Source organism: Dipodomys merriami, unplaced genomic scaffold, assembly GCF_024711535.1.
Source record: "Dipodomys merriami isolate MVZ:Mamm:240054 unplaced genomic scaffold, mDipMer1.0.p SCAF_10, whole genome shotgun sequence".
Lineage (NCBI taxonomy): Eukaryota > Metazoa > Chordata > Mammalia > Rodentia > Heteromyidae > Dipodomys > Dipodomys merriami.
Window position 1 is genome coordinate 50,413,347 of NW_027202271.1, and position 19,073 is coordinate 50,432,419.

Genomic DNA, 19,073 nt, shown 5'->3' on the forward strand with positions numbered 1-19,073 from the left:
ACAAAATCCATCTGCATCTAACTGGAAATTACAAATGGCCACTTTCCCTCATAGATCAGGATGTATCACATCTGTCTTAAATGTCACAGGTCTATATATTGTCAAGAAAGAATGCCATAATTCTCAAAAGGCATTGTGTGAATAAATGGGTGAGCCTATTGTCTTCCTGAATCTATTTTTACAAAAGATTAGTGAGCCAGCATTAGGTTTAGATCTGAAGTTATAGAAAATCTTCCAGGATTATCAAAACTATTCTGGTACAGAATAGATGTAGAAGGTTTCTAGGTCCTTTGTTTACAGATATTTGTGAAAGCTGAGGAGTCCTGCTTCTTATATCTACTAAGATTCTATGTGATATTGAGATCTGATTTTATAAAATTTAACAATGATCATAATAAACTTGGCAGGTCCTAGTGTTACAGAGTATAAAGGTAGATGGCATTTCAAACCCTCACTACACTGGAAGCCATATAGAGTGAATGTCATGAAATCATAGGTAGAGTTGGATTTCAAAGGCAAACAACTTGAATTCCAATTGTAGGAATTCTCTACCTAGCTGTGCTAAGTTAAAGAATTGGGCTTTGGACTCCTAATTTGCAAAATGAGAATGATAAGAAAGACTGTGTTGAGGAAGATGACATGATAATGGTGATGATTGATGATAGATAGATGACAAATAATAGCTATATGATAGATGGGTGATTGATAGATGATAGAGAGATAGAGAACAGAGACTATATGTATCAGATGATTACTATATATAGCTCTGTTCTGAGGCTTTCTAAGTACTAATGCATTTTAAGATCAGGCCAACTATTTGAAGTAGGTACCTACAAGTTGTATGAGGATTAAAAGGTTAATGGATATAGAATAATTAAAACTGTAATTGCAATGATGAATCCTCAATAAATATTTAATTTTATTACTATTATCCCTTGTTGTGATAAAAGGCTGGTACATTATGTTTTATGACATTATAACTCAGTTATTCTTTATGATTGAGTTCTCTTTAAGCATTAATTTTGTTGATACATTCTTATTTTATTATCACTACACTCTGTTCAGCTAGTCTCCATGGTTGAGGGCCATATAATGTCTTTGAAACCCTCTTTCTGTTATTAAGTCAATTCTTTATTCATCAAATACTATTAAATGCCACTTACAAGGTAGCCATTTTAATAAGCATGGGAGAGAGACAATTTTTTTTGCCAGTCCTGGGGCTTGAACTCAGGGCCTGGGCACTGTCCTTGAACTTCTTTTGCTCAAAGCTAGCACTCTACCACTAGAGCCACAGCATCACTTCAAGCTTTTTCTGTTCATATGGTGCTGAGGAATCAAACCCAAGGCTTCATGCATGCTAGGCAAACATTCTACCACTAAGTCACATTTCCAGCCCAAGAGAGGCATTATTAAAGGTATAGTTTAGAGGAGAAGGAGTATAGTTAAGAGGGTCAATGGATTTTTACTTTCTACTACATGTTGTCAAAGCAGTGATCACACAAGATTCCAGAGACAAATAGTAAAAGGGGAGAATCATTGGGAAAAGGCTTTTGCCCTATCCTCTATACTCTGAGTGTTATTTCCCAGACATTACCACTGATTCTGTTAGTATTTTCTTTTCTTCTTTATCTCTTTGTTTTTTCCTTTCTTCTTTTCTCTTTTCTTCTCTTTATTCTTGTCTTCTTTTCTCCTCTTCTACCCTCCTCCCTACTCCTTTTTCTTCTCTTCTTTTCCCTCTTTATGTTTGTGTGTGTGTGTGTGTGTGTGTGTGTGTGTGTGTGTGTGTGTGAGAGAGAGAGAGAGAGAGAGAGAGAGAGAGAGAGAGTGTAATAGGTCTTAAACTTAGGACCTTGTGCTCTTTAGGGCTTTTTCTGCTCAAGGTTGATGCTCTACCAATTGAGCCACACCTCCATATCCTGCCCTTAAAAAATTGTTTTTTATTTCTGCTTCACTGTTTATATTTCCCTTCTTTTGCCTGTTTTAAATGGTTCTTGCTTTGTTACCTCTCCTGAGTCTCTTTCCTGGTACCTCTCGCAGAACCTGCAAGACTCAGGGGAAGTTCCTCAGACCCTTTCCAGTAAAATTACCTCTTTTCTCCCTAATTCTAAAAATTCTAATCTATACTCCAACACCTTAGAGAGCTTCAGCATTGGTCCTAACAAAGGAGCATAATAAGATAATTATTCCTTGGGATGGAAAGAAAATTTTAAAAAGCAGCATTAGCAAGAACAACATATATACAAATGACTCCGTAAACTTTGATCCATTCAGCACATCTTAAAATTATTAAGCAATATTCACTATGGATGCAAACAAATTGGAGAAAGTAACAGTTTTCTATTATACACTGAGCACATAACATGGTATGTATAATTTGATGAGATTAATTTCTCAAGGTATTTTGAATGCAAAATCCCCATTGCAAAGACAGGATAATATATTAGTTATAAACAGCAAGTCTGGCAACTGAGCCTATCAGGATTCATACAGAGTTCTACCAATCACTACCTATAGAACGGTAAAGAGATTAACTTCTGTGTAATTTACTCTCCTTTCCAATAGGAGAGAGGTAAGAATAGTATCTGTCTCATTGGCTTGTTAAGGATATTAAAGGAATAGCCATATGCAAAGTGTTGAGGACAGTGTTTGGCACAAAGTAAGTGCTATAGAGGCTCAGAGATATCTCTGTTTTGGACATATTGGACCTAACGATCGCTGGTTACTCAGCTCTGTGTGTTAGCTACTATTTAAAAGCTTATATAAACGCTTAATGTTTGGTTTTTTGGGGGGGTCCGGTTGTGGGGCCTGAACTCTGGGCCTGGGCGCTGTCCCTCAGCTCTTCAGCTCAAGGCTAGCGCTCTACCACTTGAGCCACAGCACCACTTCCGGCTTTTTCTTTTTGCTTATGTGGTGCTGAGGAATCAAATCCAGGGCCTCAGGTATGCAAGGCAAGCGCTCTACCACTAAGCCACCTTCCCAGCCCCACCCTTAATGTTTTAAAACATCATTATACTCATAAATTGGCTTGTTGAATTAAATGCCTAAAGATAATAATATGTCTAAAGATAATAATATGTCTAAAGATAATATATCTAAAGATAATAAAATAAAATATAAAATAATGTGATGGGTAGACTAAAAACCAGTGAATCCTAATAATGATCACTAGGTGTCTGACCCATGCTTGTATTTATACACAGGGACTAGGCTACAGTATGTGGGTACCACCTATATAAAGCAGGGACCCACAGTATTCTACTGAATTAAGGAATCCCAAGTCCCATCCACCAACTATTCGCCTGCCATGCAGAGATCTCCCCAGTACCACACATTGGCCAGATGACAATGCCAGGCCTGTCTACTCATCTTTTATTACCAGGAAGGCTCTGTTCCTTGGTGAATTTCCTTCCCATTCATTTTCAAATGACTTTTCTGATATGAGCCTTGTTGAATATGCAGGAGAAAGAGCAAGATAGAGGCGGAGGTATGTGTATGGATAAATTTGCATAAGTATAAATACAGTATATATACCCATATTTAAATGATACGGCGATAACATTGTGTTGCCATCTCAGAGTGAAAGCTAATTAATTCAGCTATTGAAATGATAATGATTTCTTTCTCAGCTAATATCAGAGTTAAAAAATAATCTCTGAATTGTTCTATACACCCTCCCTTTGACTCATTCTGGAACAAGGTATTTCCTCTGGCAACTATTGAGCTGTCTCTTCATATCTGTGACAGTGTTAAAAAGAGGAGATCATTCTTGGCAGGAGCTGTAACTAGTAGAAAGACTGAGTCACGTAGGTATTCATTGAGCTCATGCTTTGGCACCAAGGGGAAAAAGTTATTTTATGCCATTTAGTCTCTTATAAATTGAATGCTTTGAAGTATTTTCATTCTTGATACCAATGGTGATCTTTTAAAAAATTTATTAAGATTTCATGTGGTTTGATTTGACATTCTGGAAAACAGTAAGATCTTTTCTATTGAAATTTATGCCAGGAAAATTCATGACTTTGTCAACTTTGACACACCTGACTTTTCCTTCAGTTTCTGGGTTTTGTATTTGGTCCGAAGGCCAGAATGTTCTCTTCATTTCTTCATTGTTAGTGTCTTTACTTGTGGAATAGGTATTGGGATTTTTGAACTCAGCCTTGGGTTATTTGGCAGGTGACTACCACTTGAACCACACTCTCAGCCCTTTTTTCCATCTTCTTCCCTCCTTCCTTCCTTACCTCCCTCTCCTCTCCCTTCCCCTTGTCTTTCTTTTAAAAAATTTCCTTTGCAGCCAGGCGCTGGTGACTCACACCTGCAATCCTAGCTACTCAGGATCATGGTTCAAAGCCAGCCTGGGCAGGAAGGTTCGTGAAACTCTTATCTCCAATAAACAGCAGAAAACTGGAAGTGGCACTGTGGCTCAAGTGGTAGAGCTCTTGCCTTGAGCTGAAGAGCACAGGGACAGTGCCCAAGCCCAGAGTTCAAGCCCCACAACCGACAAAAAAATAAAATAATAAAAAAATTAAAAATCCTCTCCTTGTCTTTTTATCTTTTTATTTCTTTTCTTTCCTAGTCTAGTCTAAACATCCACCATCTCACAGTTGTATTATGGCAGTGATCTCTAGTCTCAGGTCTCCACTGTGCCAGTGCACCTTTTTTTGTCTTTCTCTGAGGATTCCTTTCCATCTTCAGGTTGGGTCATACTTCCTCCACCCTCAGACTCTTTATTAAGCCTCTCTCTTTTTACATAATGAAGAATCCAACTTGTTTAACTTTCTATTCCCACCATATTCTCTTACCCATCTCCATTGGTTCTCCTATACTCTGTCTTCCTATCAAGATAGATTAGCTACCTCTCCTTGAAGCTTCTGTAACATTCTACCTTTGCTCATTTTCTGGATATCTTTCCTACAAGATGAAAATCCTATGGTTTCTCCAAGTCTTCACTCAAATTCTTCTTCCTTCACAGAGCATTCTCTAATTCTCCTTATTCAAAATTAACAGTTACTCCCAGCCCACAAAATTTCTTTTCCTTAACACATTCAACTTCTAAGTGTTAGAAAAAATCATCACTCTATTTACTTTATTGGAACCATTTTTTTGCCTGCTCCTGGGAATTTTCGTAATAAATGTGCAAACATCCATGCCCGCAATGTCGTTTTAATCCCTCCTTCTTAAATGCAGCTCCACTGTTACAAGCGTACAGTGTGGAGGTATATTGTGCTTCTAAATTCCAACCACTTATTTCCTAAGTAGATTTCTGCCTTGTAGAATGCTGTGTATTTATTTTTTTTTCATCTTCACCCTGAGTTGGAAGACAAGAATGTCTTATCCCTCTTCTTATCTCCCAGCTCAGAGAACACAGCATTCAGGAATCGTGTTTAATGAGGATCACGGTTCAAAGACAGCCCAGGAAGGAAAGTCTGTGAGACTCTTATCTCCAATTAACCACCAGAAAACAGGAAGTGGCACTGTGGCTCAAGTGGTAGAGCACTCACCTTGAGCTGTAGAGCTGAGGGACAGCACCCAGGCCTAGAGTTCAAGCCCCATGACCAACAACAACAACAAAAAGACTAGATATAGTTCCAAAAGTCTGAGATAATAAGAAGAACTGGAAAATAAGAAGGACTCCTATCTTGGACCAGAAAAATCTAATATATGGTTATAAATACATACTATCAGCATCACATAAAGACAGAATAGAGTGTAGAGAGAGCTGTCAAATCCCTATCTGCTGAAGAAAGAGGTATAAGCTGTGGGCTAGAATAGGTTAGCAACATCTTGGGATGTTGGGGTTGCACAAAGGGATAAGGACACCAACTTGGCAAGGAACATGGCAAGGCAGTTTACTTCTGCAGAAGGGCCCACCATCAGCAAAAAATCACACAGAGCACACAGAGCAGGAAGGCAGCTCCCTTTTTCTCTCTAACCTAGCAAGTCCTGCCCCTCTTGATCTGATTGGCTGATCTGAGATTTGTAATTTGCAAAAATGATGTGACTTAATTACAGGACGTAACTAAAACTCAAGAAGCTTTTAACAAGATAATTTAAGTGCAGCAGGAAAAGGATGTATATAACTAAAGTATAATTAACAAGGACCAAGCCAGTTGGCCAAGGCAGGAATTTTTCAGAAAAACAATTCTTACAAGATTAATAGAAAGGGAGCCAACTGCTTTAAGAGAAAAGAGGCTTTTTCTCATAAATAGAAGTATATTTACTCTCATCAAGGTAGTCCAGATGATAACATACCAGTGATGGAAGGGGTTTTCTAAAGAGCCTAACACACAAGAGCCACCTTTGAAAACTTGCTAACCACACCTAATTAGTAATGATGGAGTAGTTCCCCCACACCGTCCACAGAGGTAATGTTCTAGGACCACAAGTGGATACGTGAAATTGGATAGTACCAAACTCTATATGCACTATTCAAATGTGCCTATGATAAAGCTTAATTTATGATTTAGGAACATCAGCACAGTAAGAGATTATCAGCAATAACTACTCATAAAACAGAATAACCATAACAATACATTGGAATTAAAATTATGTGTATGTGATCTCTCAGGTGCCACTGGATGTAGAGTCAAAAGCAGGGGTACAATTCATATCCTGGGTGGGACAGATCAGAATTATGCAAGATTTTGTCATATCCTCTCACAACTGGAAACTTATAAAGGTTTTTATTCCTGTAATTTTCCATTAATATTTTAATGATTTATTTATTAAATATTTTTATTGTAAAGGTACTTACAGAGGGGTTACAGTTACATGAGTAAGGTAATGAGTACATTTCCTATAGAGCATTGTTACCTCCTCCTTTGTTTTTCCCCTACTATCTCTTCCCTCCCTACTTCTTCTACTCCTCCCCACCCCCCGCAAATTGTAAAGTTCATTTTCAATATAGTGTCTTCTATGTCTCATTGTTGCAATGGGTCATCCTGTATCCTTGTTTCAGCATTTTGTTATTCCCCTTCCCCGGCCCAAATTAGAAAAATGTATATACAAGATGCAGGACACCGGAGTCAAATACAGTGACAACAGGGGTTATACCATGGGGGGAAGGACATGCAAAAGAACCAAAAAAAATTGCATAGTACATTAAAGACAACAGCAACAAAGAATGGAAAGACTTGTAGGAAAAAAAAAAAACTGTATTAAGTGAAATAAGCCAGCTCCAAAGAAACACAGATCCCATGGTTTCCCTTATTTGCAATAACTAGTATATGTCTAGGATAATCTTACCAGACAAGCAGAAAAGGTCAAAAGCTATGTACGGGGGGTGGGGGGAAGGGGAGGGAAGGAGAAGGATTGAGATTGGGGGGGAGGGGGGAGGCTGGGAATGGATGTGAAGGGTAAACAAAGGAGGAGGCTGCAATGCTTGGTAAGAAATGTACGCATTATCCTGCCCATGTAATTGTAACTCCTCTGTACAGTATGTTCACAAATAAAATAAAATTAAATTTTAAAAAAAAGCTATGTACATATGACCATATAAGATGATGCTAAGCGAAATGAACCCCAGGATATGGATACAAGAGATTTTTCCTTTGTTGCTGTTGTTTTTAGTGTACTATTTATGTATTTTGTTAGTTTTGAATAGCTGCAGAAAGGGTTCATTCAGTTTAGGGGTCCACTGCGTCTTGATCAATGTCACCCCCTTCCACCATTTTCCTCCCTATCTATGCCAACTCCACGCATGGCTTCAGGCTTCCTGGTTCTATTTTCACATTGACTATTACAACCACATTCCTCTTTCCATTTAGCCACCCTCCTCCCCTTGAGTCCCACTTCCCTCAGACAAAACAAGTTTCAGCTTCCTGGTAAGTCATTTTGTTAAACTGTCCTTGTCAGTTAATTGTCTGAAGGAGTTATATCATCAGAGTCTACCCCTGCAGATACCTCCATTCATTATTTCAGTGGCCAGTTGACCACAAGTATCTGAATCTTCAGAAGGTGAAATTGTGAGTAGAGTAGCGGGGGAGGGGGGGCAGGGAAGCACTGTCCTTTCCTTCTTCCCCCACCTCCCACAATCCTTTCTCTATTGGCACCCCCTTTAACTCTGGAAGTATCACAATCTATAGTTAATCAATTGAAGGAGAATACATAGAAATGGGACATGGTGGAAAGGAGAAGCAGAAATGAAGCCAGTCATATCCCAGGCTCTGAGCATCCTTGCTATTACAGACTGTATCTTCTCGAGGGAGATGTTGGCTTTTAAATCAAGGTTGGCATTTTTTATTACTGTGCCAAGCCAGCATATTAAGCACTGAATTGAAAACCTGAAAGCAACATTTTCCCGGAATACATGGTAAACAGCAATATACTTTCCAACTCTTAGCTCATTGCTCACTTCCTGTCTTCACCGTGCTGTGTCTGCTGGGCTCCTAGCAAACCCCACTCTCAGAACCCTACAACCCTCACTTTCTCTTGCTTCATTATGTGTATGCTTTTGCCTTCCAGCAACCTTTAAACCCCGGAAGGGCAGGGATGAATTATTCTCCTTTATAACACTAGTGCTTAGTGTTCTCTGACTCATAATTGTCCCCCAATAAAGATAGATTAAAATAATTTCTTTAAAAAACGACTAATTTCCCACTACAATTCAAATTCATCTTTATTTTGGAGAGATTAAAAACAGCATTCTTCTCAACCACACAGTGCAATTGTAGATGTCGTTTGTGACTTAGATTCTAAAGGAGGGCTCCTAGCTACTCAGGAGGCTGAGATGTCAGGATCTTGATTCAAAGCCAGCCCAAGAAGGAAAATCTATGAGACTCTTATTTCCAGTTAATCACCAAAAAGATGGAAGTGGAGCTGTGGTTCAAGTGGCAGAGCACCAGCCTTGAGCAAAAAAGCCTAGGGACAGTGCCCAAGCTCTGAATTCAAGTTCCCTGGGAGCTCTCTGGCAGTTTATGGACAAACATTGAGTCATTTCTGGTTTTCTCCAGAGGTTGAGAAATTGTCAGGGATTCTTTTTTTTATTTGATTGTGCTTCTCTCACAGGTTTCTTCAGGAGAAGCATCACAAAGAACGCCGTGTACAAGTGTAAAAATGGGGGCAATTGTGTGATGGACATGTACATGCGACGAAAATGCCAAGAGTGCCGGCTAAGGAAATGCAAAGAGATGGGGATGTTGGCTGAATGTATGTATACAGGTATTCACTTCAAGCAATTCAATTCCACTAAAAATCTCTTAAGGAGGCAGGCGGCAGGTAACCCCTATTGAGAAAGTGTTTCTTCACATACTAAAAATATCTACTCAAGAACCATCCAGGTTCTTGAAAAGGGTAATGAGCCTCTGGAATCATCCAAACTGTCAACTAAAGAGCACCTCTTTCTCCTGGAAAAAAATAACTTCTAATTTTTTGGTTCTTTGTTGCAAGGGATGGCACATGAAATAAAATGGCATTAATATATGGTTAAAATACCATGCATTAATGAGCCACAGAGAATGTCAGTCTGAAAGTTTTCCTCTAAAGTTGATTTTAATATATTCTTGCTTATTACTTAAGTAAGCTAAAAATTCACCAGGGTGGGGAAAAAATAAGAAGGCTTTATAAAGTGTAACTGCCTCTGAATTATCTAAATAGAGTTTTAAACCAAGTCATTTGCTTAAGACTCCATTCTTCATTTGGTATAGCTTTGAATGGACTTGTATAAGTTTACACAGGAAATTAACTACCCTGAGTTTTAATATAATGTTATCCCATTATCTGATAAAGTGACATTGTATTAACTGCATGGCTTTGTGAGGAACCACAATCTTCATCAAAAACTGGAATGCATATTAGTATATAACATAATTAATTTTTCATTCTGCAACTTCTATGGACCACTCTGATTCTGAGATATGGCCTGTTCTTCCTCAAACACAAATAGACAAACAAATGTCACCAAGGCGATGATCACATTCAGGAAAGGAATGTCACATGAAATAAAGCCTGTGGAAGGTGACTCCAATTCTATTATTCCTAAACTATACAGGCAACTGGGATGGACCCGGAGAAATAATGTGTTCAGGAGGGGGAAAATAGGTCTGTGTAAATAATCCAGCTCTGGGTGGATGAAAGTTTTATGGTGGCTGATCACAATCTCATTTTAGCATACATGAAACAAGAACCCGAATAAGGGATGTTGCTGGAATCCAATCCACAATGGAAATACATTGACACGGGGTGGTTCATGTTGCTCATCACTTAAATATGAACTTGTTCCATTGAGCTCTGACAGCGCTCTGCATGAGTCTCTCTAGAAAAACCTATAGTGTTCTTATTTATGAATGCAATTTTTTCCAGGATCAGGTATAGATCTTTCATGAATCTATCAAATACATTTCCTGTATCAAATACTTCCTGGAACTTGGTTTCACTGAGAGGAGAATAAAGAAGTTCTGATCATATGGAAAGTTATTCTATACTAATTTTTTTTGTTAGTCATGGTGCCTGAACTCTGGGCCTGGGTGCTGTCCCTCAGCTCTTCAGCTCAAGGCTAGCGCTCTAACACTTGAGCTACAATGCTACTTCTGGCTTTTTCTACTTATGTGGTGCTAAGGAATAGAACCCAGGGCCTCACGCATGAGAGGCAAGCACTCTACCACTGAGCCACCTTCTCAGCCTCTATACTATTTTTATAATTCTGTTTAGATAGAAACTAATGATGACATTATATGATCATTCAAAAGAGTTTAGTCACTTTGGGTTAGTCATCTTCCTAGCACTTAAAATGATCTGGGAAAATTATAAAAAGAAAATGTTCTTTGAGGCTCATAAATTGAGAGTTTGTAGTCTATTATCAGTTGGACCTATTGCAATTAGATCTCTGTAGGCATGTTGAATGGCAGGGTTGGAGAGCTCATGGCAGAGCAAAACTGCTTAGGCCAATGCAAGGAAGCAAAACAGAAAGAGGAAGGGGATGGGGATCACAAGCCCCTTTGCAGTGAGCTAAGGGCTTTTTGGCAGGGATAGAGGCACAAAAGCATTCAAGATCCAAATTATGGTACTTAAATATTTTAACAGGAACTGGGCTCTGGTGTATCATGGCTGTAATCTTAGTTACTCAGGAGGCTGAGGTGTGAGGATCAAGGTTCAAAGCCAGCATGGGCAAGAAAGTTCATGAGACTCTTATCATCAATTAACTACCAAAAAGCCAGAAGTGGAGCTGTGGCTCAAGTGGTAAAGCACTAGTGTTATGCACAACCAGTTCAAGGACAGCACCCAAGCCCTGAGCTTCAAGCCCCAGGACCAGCACACACGTACACACACATACACCACACCACACACACACACACACACACACACACACACACACACACACACACACACACACACACACACACCATTTAACCTTTATGATTTTCAATAATTTGTATAGTTTTGAAAATTAAGAGGATTTAAATGTTTTCCCTGAAAATGTTAACATTTGTTTTACCTAAAAGTTAATATATGTATTTAATGCAACAATTGAATATATTTCATATGGTACAGTATGTATCATTGGTAGAAATACTACTAAATATTAATGTTTAAAATATGACATGTTTTGAGAGGTTTTATAGATAATAATAGAGAGAAGATAAATCCCTGTTTTGTTGATTGAATACATTTCATTTTGTACAATGCTTTAATATCACAAATTATTGCTATAATCTGCCCTTTAAAAAAGATCTCATTATCCAAGTCCTGGTAGCTTATGCCTGTAATCTTAGCTACTTAGGAGACTGAGTTCCAAGGATGTGATTTGAAGCCAGACCAAGCACGAAAGTCCATGATACTCTTAGCTCCAATTAACCATTGAACAAAACCCAAAAGTGGAATTTTAGCTCAAGTGGCAAAGCACCACCCTTGAGCAAAAATAAAGCTAAATTAGAGAGTGAGATCCTGAGTCAAGCCCCAGTTTAGTCATACACAAATAAAAACACATCTGATTATATTCATTCTATTAAAAAGCATGAGGAAGATACTATTTTCACTTCGCAAATTAAGAAACTGAGACTCATGGAAGTTCAACTTCTTGTTCAAGATCAATTCTTAAACCTGGACATTCTAAATGTCTAAAGCGCTAGAAATACTTGCGCATAGATCATCTGAGCCACCATACAGCAGCTGCTTTTTGACTACATCCAATGATACTTGTTTATAATGAAGTCTCTTATGCTTATATTTCCAGGCTTACTAACTGAAATCCAATGTAAATCTAAACGACTGAGAAAAAATGTGAAGCAACATGCAGATCAGACTGCTCATGAGGACAGTGAAGGACGTGACTTGCGACAAGTGACCTCCACGACCAAGTCATTTAGGGTAATCACATGCCATGGCACTTGCCAAAGCCAGCAGGAGATGGGACTCCCAGGAACCCAGGGACAGGGTTGAGAGGTTTGCAGATCACAGGCAGCAGAATTTCCCTTTCAGTTGTGTATTAAAATGGGTTCCTTCCTTTGTGTATAACCGAGACAAATGCAAAGTTAAATAATATCAGTGTATAAGGTTAGAAAAAGTAGAAATTATCCCTGGCTCCTTCCATTCTACTCCTTCCACTAGGGAAATGATTTGGTGCACAACTGGATATTGATGTCCATTTCTTCACACTGAAAATCCCTTCAACTCAACCAAGGCTGTGAATTTGTCCCTGCCTACGAAGAAAACAGAGATGAATACTTAACAGCAAACCAACAGAGAAAAGCCAAAGCCATTTCCACCAAGTTGTGAATTTCTCAAGAAATCCTTTCAGTAACATAGGGTGAAATAAGGGAACAGTACCCTGGGTGATTAGATACATGCATATACCATGACAATGTACAGAACATTTGGAAGAATTTTCATTACCTGAAATAAACAATAAACCCTATGAGCTGGTGATCTGGTCAGATAACTCATGACCAATCACCATAAGGACTTGATTTGTAGGATAGAGCCCACAGTCTTTTACTCTATCAAATTAGATATTTTAGGCTTTGGCCACATGGTCTTGTTTACAACTTGTTAACTCTGCCACTTCAGCCACATAGACAATATACACGCATAGGACTGTGGCTGTATTCCAATAAAACTTTATTTTTAAGACCAGGTAGATTTGGTCCATTGGCCAGTTTGTCAGCCTCTAAATATGGAGTAGATATTCCTAGATGGAGTTTTCATTTTTTCATTTTTTCTTTCTTTCTTCCTTCCTTCCTTCCTTCCTTCCTTTCTTCCTTTCTTCCTTTTCGGTTGTGGGGCTTAAACTTTAGGCCTGGGTGCTGTCGCTGAGCTCTTCAGCTCAAGGCTAGCACTCTACCACTTGAGCCACATCACCACTTCTGGCTTTTTCTGTTTATATGGTGCTGAAGAATCGAACCTAGGGCCTCATGCATGTGGGGCAAGCACTCTACAGCTGAGCCACCTTTCCAGCCCATCATTTTCTTTTTTTTAAGTCCATGTTTGTATTACTAAATAAATGTCCATTGTTTGTATAAACAAGACAAAGAATCATTAGATTAGGGACATTTTATTTAAAAATTATTCATTCATTGTATCTTGAATTAGACTTGATCCATTTGTAAAACATAAATTGTAATGTCCTACAGTTCCTTGCTTAAAATTGACTTGCTGCTTGATCTTTTTGTTCCCTACTTGAATTTGATCCCCAGGAAATCATGTAACTTCTAGTAATATCCACAAAATGAATCATCAGGTAATATACTCTTACAGTATTCATAAATCAAGTATGATTTTAGTATCACCAATTTTTAGCTTTCTAACTTTATTAACTAAAATGCAAAATTTTAATGTTACTTTCTAAATTTGAATCTCACATCTCATCAACTTCAAATGTAGTCAAGTATTTCTTTTTTGATAAATGTAATTATATTAAGCAAAGTAAGCCAGACCACAAAAAAATAGGCTGCATGTTTTCACTCATTTGTATTAACTAGAATATATCTATAAATCTACAAGTTAATTCAGTGGATAGTAAAAGAAAAATAATTACACTTGAACATGATTAATGAAACAGCACTCTAAGCATCTGCACAGTGAAAACAAAGGAGGATATTCTTAGGTGAGGATGGCAATGGCTCAATAGTTATGTGCATATGACCATATAAAATGATGCTTATTGAAGTGAATGCCAAGAAATGGAAACGAGATTGGTGGGGGGGGGGTTGTACTGTTTGTAGATATTTCTCTTTTCTTTCATTTTTCCTTTGGTTTATTCCCTGATGTCATTTTTATATTTCTCTACCCTTTGTCTTGTATATAGATATCAGATTTTTCATTTCCTTTGTTATGATTAAACCTTGAATTTTCACTGACCTTCAACATGAGCAGGTTCAGTAGGCTTCATAGCCATATTCTTATTTATTCCCAGGAAATATGTGAAGGAAATATTCTTTCTAGATGGGCAACTTGAGATAAACCACTTGAAACCAATTTAATGAGATAATGATATTACTTGTGCCAGGACTCAGAGAAAGCAGGCTGGCACTCATAATTACTGTATTTAGGACTTTTCAAAATACTTTGCTAGATGAATGCACGTGTAGAAAGAAAACTTTATCACCAACCTCCCTAACACCTTGTATTTTCTTGCCAGTGCAGGAGAAAACTGAGCTCAGTCCAGATCAACAGAATCTTCTCCATTACATCATGGATTCATATAGAAAACAGAGGATGCCTCAGGAAATAACAAATAAAATTGTATGTGCCCTACTTGAGACTACATTTGTTTAAAGTTAGCGCTCACTAGAATCTTTACAATCTGCATGTGAATGTATTACTTGGGCTGAGAACTTAAGCTATTGACTTAAGCTTTCAGTAGCACCCAGGAACAAAGGAAAGTCTTGCATCTGTCTTGCCAATGGAATGGTTCTTCCAGAGATCTGAGGAATACAATTGGCTCTTTAAATGTTATCATCTAAGTCTGTTTTGCTTTCCTTTAATGATTGTATATGATTAATAATCACTTAATAATCATTTGCTTTTTTCTTAAAATTTAGTTAAAAGAAGAATTCAGTGCAGAAGAAAATTTTCTCATTTTAACAGAAATGGCTACCAGTCACGTGCAGATTCTTGTAGAATTCACAAAAAAACTGCCAGGTATTTTCTTCCTTAATGATCAAAGTTAATATTTATTGAGTATTTGAAATGTGCCACAAATCAGCCACTTTGCATACAGTGTTTTTTTTTATTCAATCCCTACAACCATCCTGTATGTTCATATCTACCATTATTTTCTATTAACAAGTGTTTTTTTAACATGTACTTATTTCTCTGCTCTATTTCCCAGCACTCTGTACATAAAAAGATGCAAGTCACTCATTAATATGCATAAATATGTCTGGTTACATACACATAAAAATTGAGAGCCAGAAGCTGGGCGCCAGTGGCTCATGCCTATAATCCTGGCTACTCAGGAGGCTGAGATCTGAGGATCATGGTTCAAAGCCAGCCCGGGCAGGAAAGTCTGTGAGACTCTTATCTCCAATAACCCACTAGAAAACCAGAAGTGGTGCTGTGGCTCAAACGGTACAGCACTTGCCTTGAGCTGAAGAGTGCAGGGACAGCGCCCAAGCCCAGAGTTCAAGCCCCGTGACCGACCAAAAAAAAAAGTTGAGATCCAGAAAGGATATTTAAAACCACTTATAGTAACTCCTCTTAACAGATAAAAATAGGGACTTTGAAGCTTTGTTATTTTCACTCATTCATTCAGTACTTATTGTTGATTAATCATTCTATACTAAGTGCTTAGCTGTTCTCAAGGAAAATGGTTGGAGTGTCATATATATGCTTTTATATATTTTCTATATAATGCTCAATTAAAGGTTTTAATAAACTTTGGTAAATATACATATAAACACAGACAAAGAACTACTTGAATATAGAGTAATTAGTTGCCAATTGTGTCTGAGAGAGAAAAGGAACCTTTGGAGAGGATTATATTTGAGTTGGGTCTTACAGAAAGGAGTGTGTCAATTGGCACAGAGGAGGGACATTCCAAGTTGAGAGATCTTCTGAACAAGATCACTTGTGTTCATAATTATCAGACATGGGAGAAAAGTTCAGTGTGTCTGTAACATAATGACTTTGGTAAGCTTCCTGGTTAGACAAAAAAAAAAAACCTAAGCTTATATCAGATAATAATGGCCTAACAAGGAGATTTAATTCTTGTCTGTTGGATGGTAAAAACTGTTTTGGTGGCTTTTACTTTTTTAGAGAGGGAAATGTTTTTAAAAATTGATTCAGGAAGATGAGTTTATAAAATTTGTATACAATGGTTTAAATGAAAAGAAATGGGAGGCGGAGACTGTCAGTTCCAAGCCTACTCTACAAGTCCAAGCCAGAGAGTTTGAAACCAAGCAATAGCAGTGAGAGAGAAAAAAGGAACAAAAAATAAACACAGATTAAAAATTAGTAGGAATTAATGAACAATAATTTGTGTGAAAGGAAGGAGAGGGATTTAGCTACAGTCAATCTACTGATACCAGTTCAAAACTGAAAAGCAAGAGTTTCACCTTTAGCCTACTATTCTTTCTGTCGCATTGCTGATGCTATCTAAACTGATAAAATTAAATTATCTCAGTGTTTTAAAAGATATTAATACATTATAATCCCATGATCTAGAGAGCATAATAGACACTTTGTACTGCAACCTAACACTGTAATTTCAAATTGCAGGTAACTTCTGCCATAGGATTTTAATTAGACATGCTAATCTGCTTTCCTTTTGCCAGCATTTTGCTATTATTTTATTAAACGTGTCACAGATAACATAAGTCTACATAAAACTCATAAAATGGGAGAATAAAATTCTTACTATCGTTGAAACCTTAATATTCTCTCATTACTTTATTAACAATGAAAGAGAGAAACTTAATTTGATATATGCTAATTAGCTGAAGGAAGGCTTGATCAAAAACTAAGATTATACAAAAGTAAAAACTGTGGAGGAAAATGGAGCTGTGGCTCAAAGTGGTAGAGTGTTAGCCTTGAGCAGAAAAGCTCAGGGACATTGCTCAGGCCCCGAGTTCAAGCCCATGACTGACAAAAAAGAACAAAGGAAAACTATAGAGGAGGAAGAAATAAAAAAATAGAGAAATATGATATATTTGGCCATCTATGGGAAAAGATTTCTTTTCAGTTCAAATGGTCAGTTGATCTTGAACTGAAATATAGTTAAAGACAAAAATTATCTCAAGAAGTAGATTACCTGAAAGCAGTGGCAATATTTTAGCATCTTGTTATTCCCAATGGATTGCCTAGTTCCTGAGGGAGAATACCATTAATGTATGCCCAAAGAGTGAAGCAGAAGGAAAAGTGTTTGTGAGTGAGTGTGTGTGTGTGTGTGTGTGTGTGTGTGTAGAAACAGAAGGCAAAACACCCTTGAGAAAAAAGTTTTTATTCAGCAATAATTACATTAGTGCCAATATTTTTCAGATAGTAATCATAGCAATGTAATACCAATAATGAAAGGTATTTTGTGGGAAAACGGAATTGAGTCTTTCCATTTCATTCCTGGCACACATACTGGGCCAGGTACTGTCCAGGGTACTGGAGAGCAGGTGTGAAGTAAGAAATCATTCCAATTCTTAACCCTTAACATTGCTCTGTTCTCTAAATTCCAATTGCTGTTTACTCCTTTCCTAAGCCATTTAGCCCATGATGACATTATTTATGTTATTGTTTGTGTACCAGCATAAATTTGTGTTTGTTTCCCATTCATTTGTTCATTCAGTTTGTCATTCAGTTATCTAATTATTCTTAGGATAAAAGGGCTACAAAGGTAAGCAATACAGACAGCCTCTGCCCCAGAAGACCATGAGCAAATATGCAAATAAATCCATATGATCATGTCAGTTAGTTCTATGAACAGAAATTAAATGGGTAAGAACCAGTGAGTACTGGGAATGTTATTTTAGATGGGGTAGCCTTGGAGCAGAGACCTGATGGCATGTCCTCCTGACGTCATGACAGAAGCACCAAGAGTGAGGAGAAACAGGAACAGGGAATGAGGTCAGAGGGCAGCTGGGGACTGTGCCATATAAGACTAGATAAGGACTTTCTATTTTCCAGGAGGTGTTATGTTCCCTCAGGTTGGCAATTCTTTCCTGTACGTGTCTGTTTTCTGTATGATGCAATTCTAAGGTCAGAAGAGACACCTCAGCATGATCCTGAAGGTTTTCTTGGGACAGGGATGGATTGGGGTGCTACTTAGCCTCCAAATTTTAACTAAAGTCATAATTCAGCTAAATATTCTGTATACACATAGATATTTTCCCCTGTGACTATGGAGGCTTTCATTCTTCAGAGTTGAACCTGTACAACCAGTGTGGCAGAAATAATGACTCAAAGAGTATCTACCAACACCTTGCTCCTGAGGGCTGCTTCCTCTGAGTTGGTCTGTCTTGTCATAATACATTGTGTACTTAGTATGGACTTGACATCTCTTTTTATCTAATTTTCTTGAGAAGTCCTATTCAGTGAAGATAAAAGTCAGCTACTATTGGAGAGGTTACAATTGATACTCCACTGACTCAACTTGAACATTCAACTGTAAAACAACAAAATCATGTCATGGAGATATTTTGCTAATGGTGATGATGAAATCTTGTCCTATCTATGAAGTAGTATACATATGCAATGAGAAATACAGTGTTGTGCCAAGACATCTTCTTGATTCTTGTTGATCATCTTTACCCAGGCTTTCAGACATTGGATCATGAGGATCAGATTGCTTTGCTGAAAGGGTCTGCAGTTGAAGCTATGTTCCTCCGCTCAGCGGAGATTTTCAATAAGAAACTTCCAGCAGGACATGCTGATCTACTGGAAGAAAGGATTCGAAACAGTGGTAAGTGACTTGGTTAATGGTAAGAAATTGCTATACCTCATGAAGTCAGGCTCTGACATATAGATGTTGCTTAGGGTATGTACATACACACACACACACACACACACATAACACACACACATAACACACACATATACACACACGTATACACATACCAGGTAAATCAGGTAAATGTTGAGAGCATGGGACTTTTGGAGACTTGGTTCAAATATTCTTTTTATGATAGAAAAATACCACAAAAATAGAAGGAGAA

General features: G+C 37.8%; 1 protein-coding gene across 6 annotated transcripts in view; it reads left to right on the top strand.

The window, feature by feature from the left end:
- Nr1h4 (nuclear receptor subfamily 1 group H member 4) overlaps positions 1-19,073 on the top strand; it is a 97,891-nt gene that overhangs the window by 64,038 nt on the left and 14,780 nt on the right. For 4 of the 6 annotated variants that reach the window (XM_069991059.1, XM_069991049.1, XM_069991075.1 and 1 more), the window contains 5 exons: positions 9,004-9,156; positions 12,167-12,300; positions 14,575-14,673; positions 14,973-15,072; positions 18,674-18,820. In XM_069991059.1, the coding sequence (XP_069847160.1) occupies positions 9,004-9,156; positions 12,167-12,300; positions 14,575-14,673; positions 14,973-15,072; positions 18,674-18,820 (633 nt within the window). The remainder of the gene's footprint in view (positions 1-9,003; positions 9,157-12,166; positions 12,301-14,574; positions 14,674-14,972; positions 15,073-18,673; positions 18,821-19,073) is intronic. The other 2 variants (XM_069991066.1, XM_069991040.1) reach the window with 1 other exon arrangement.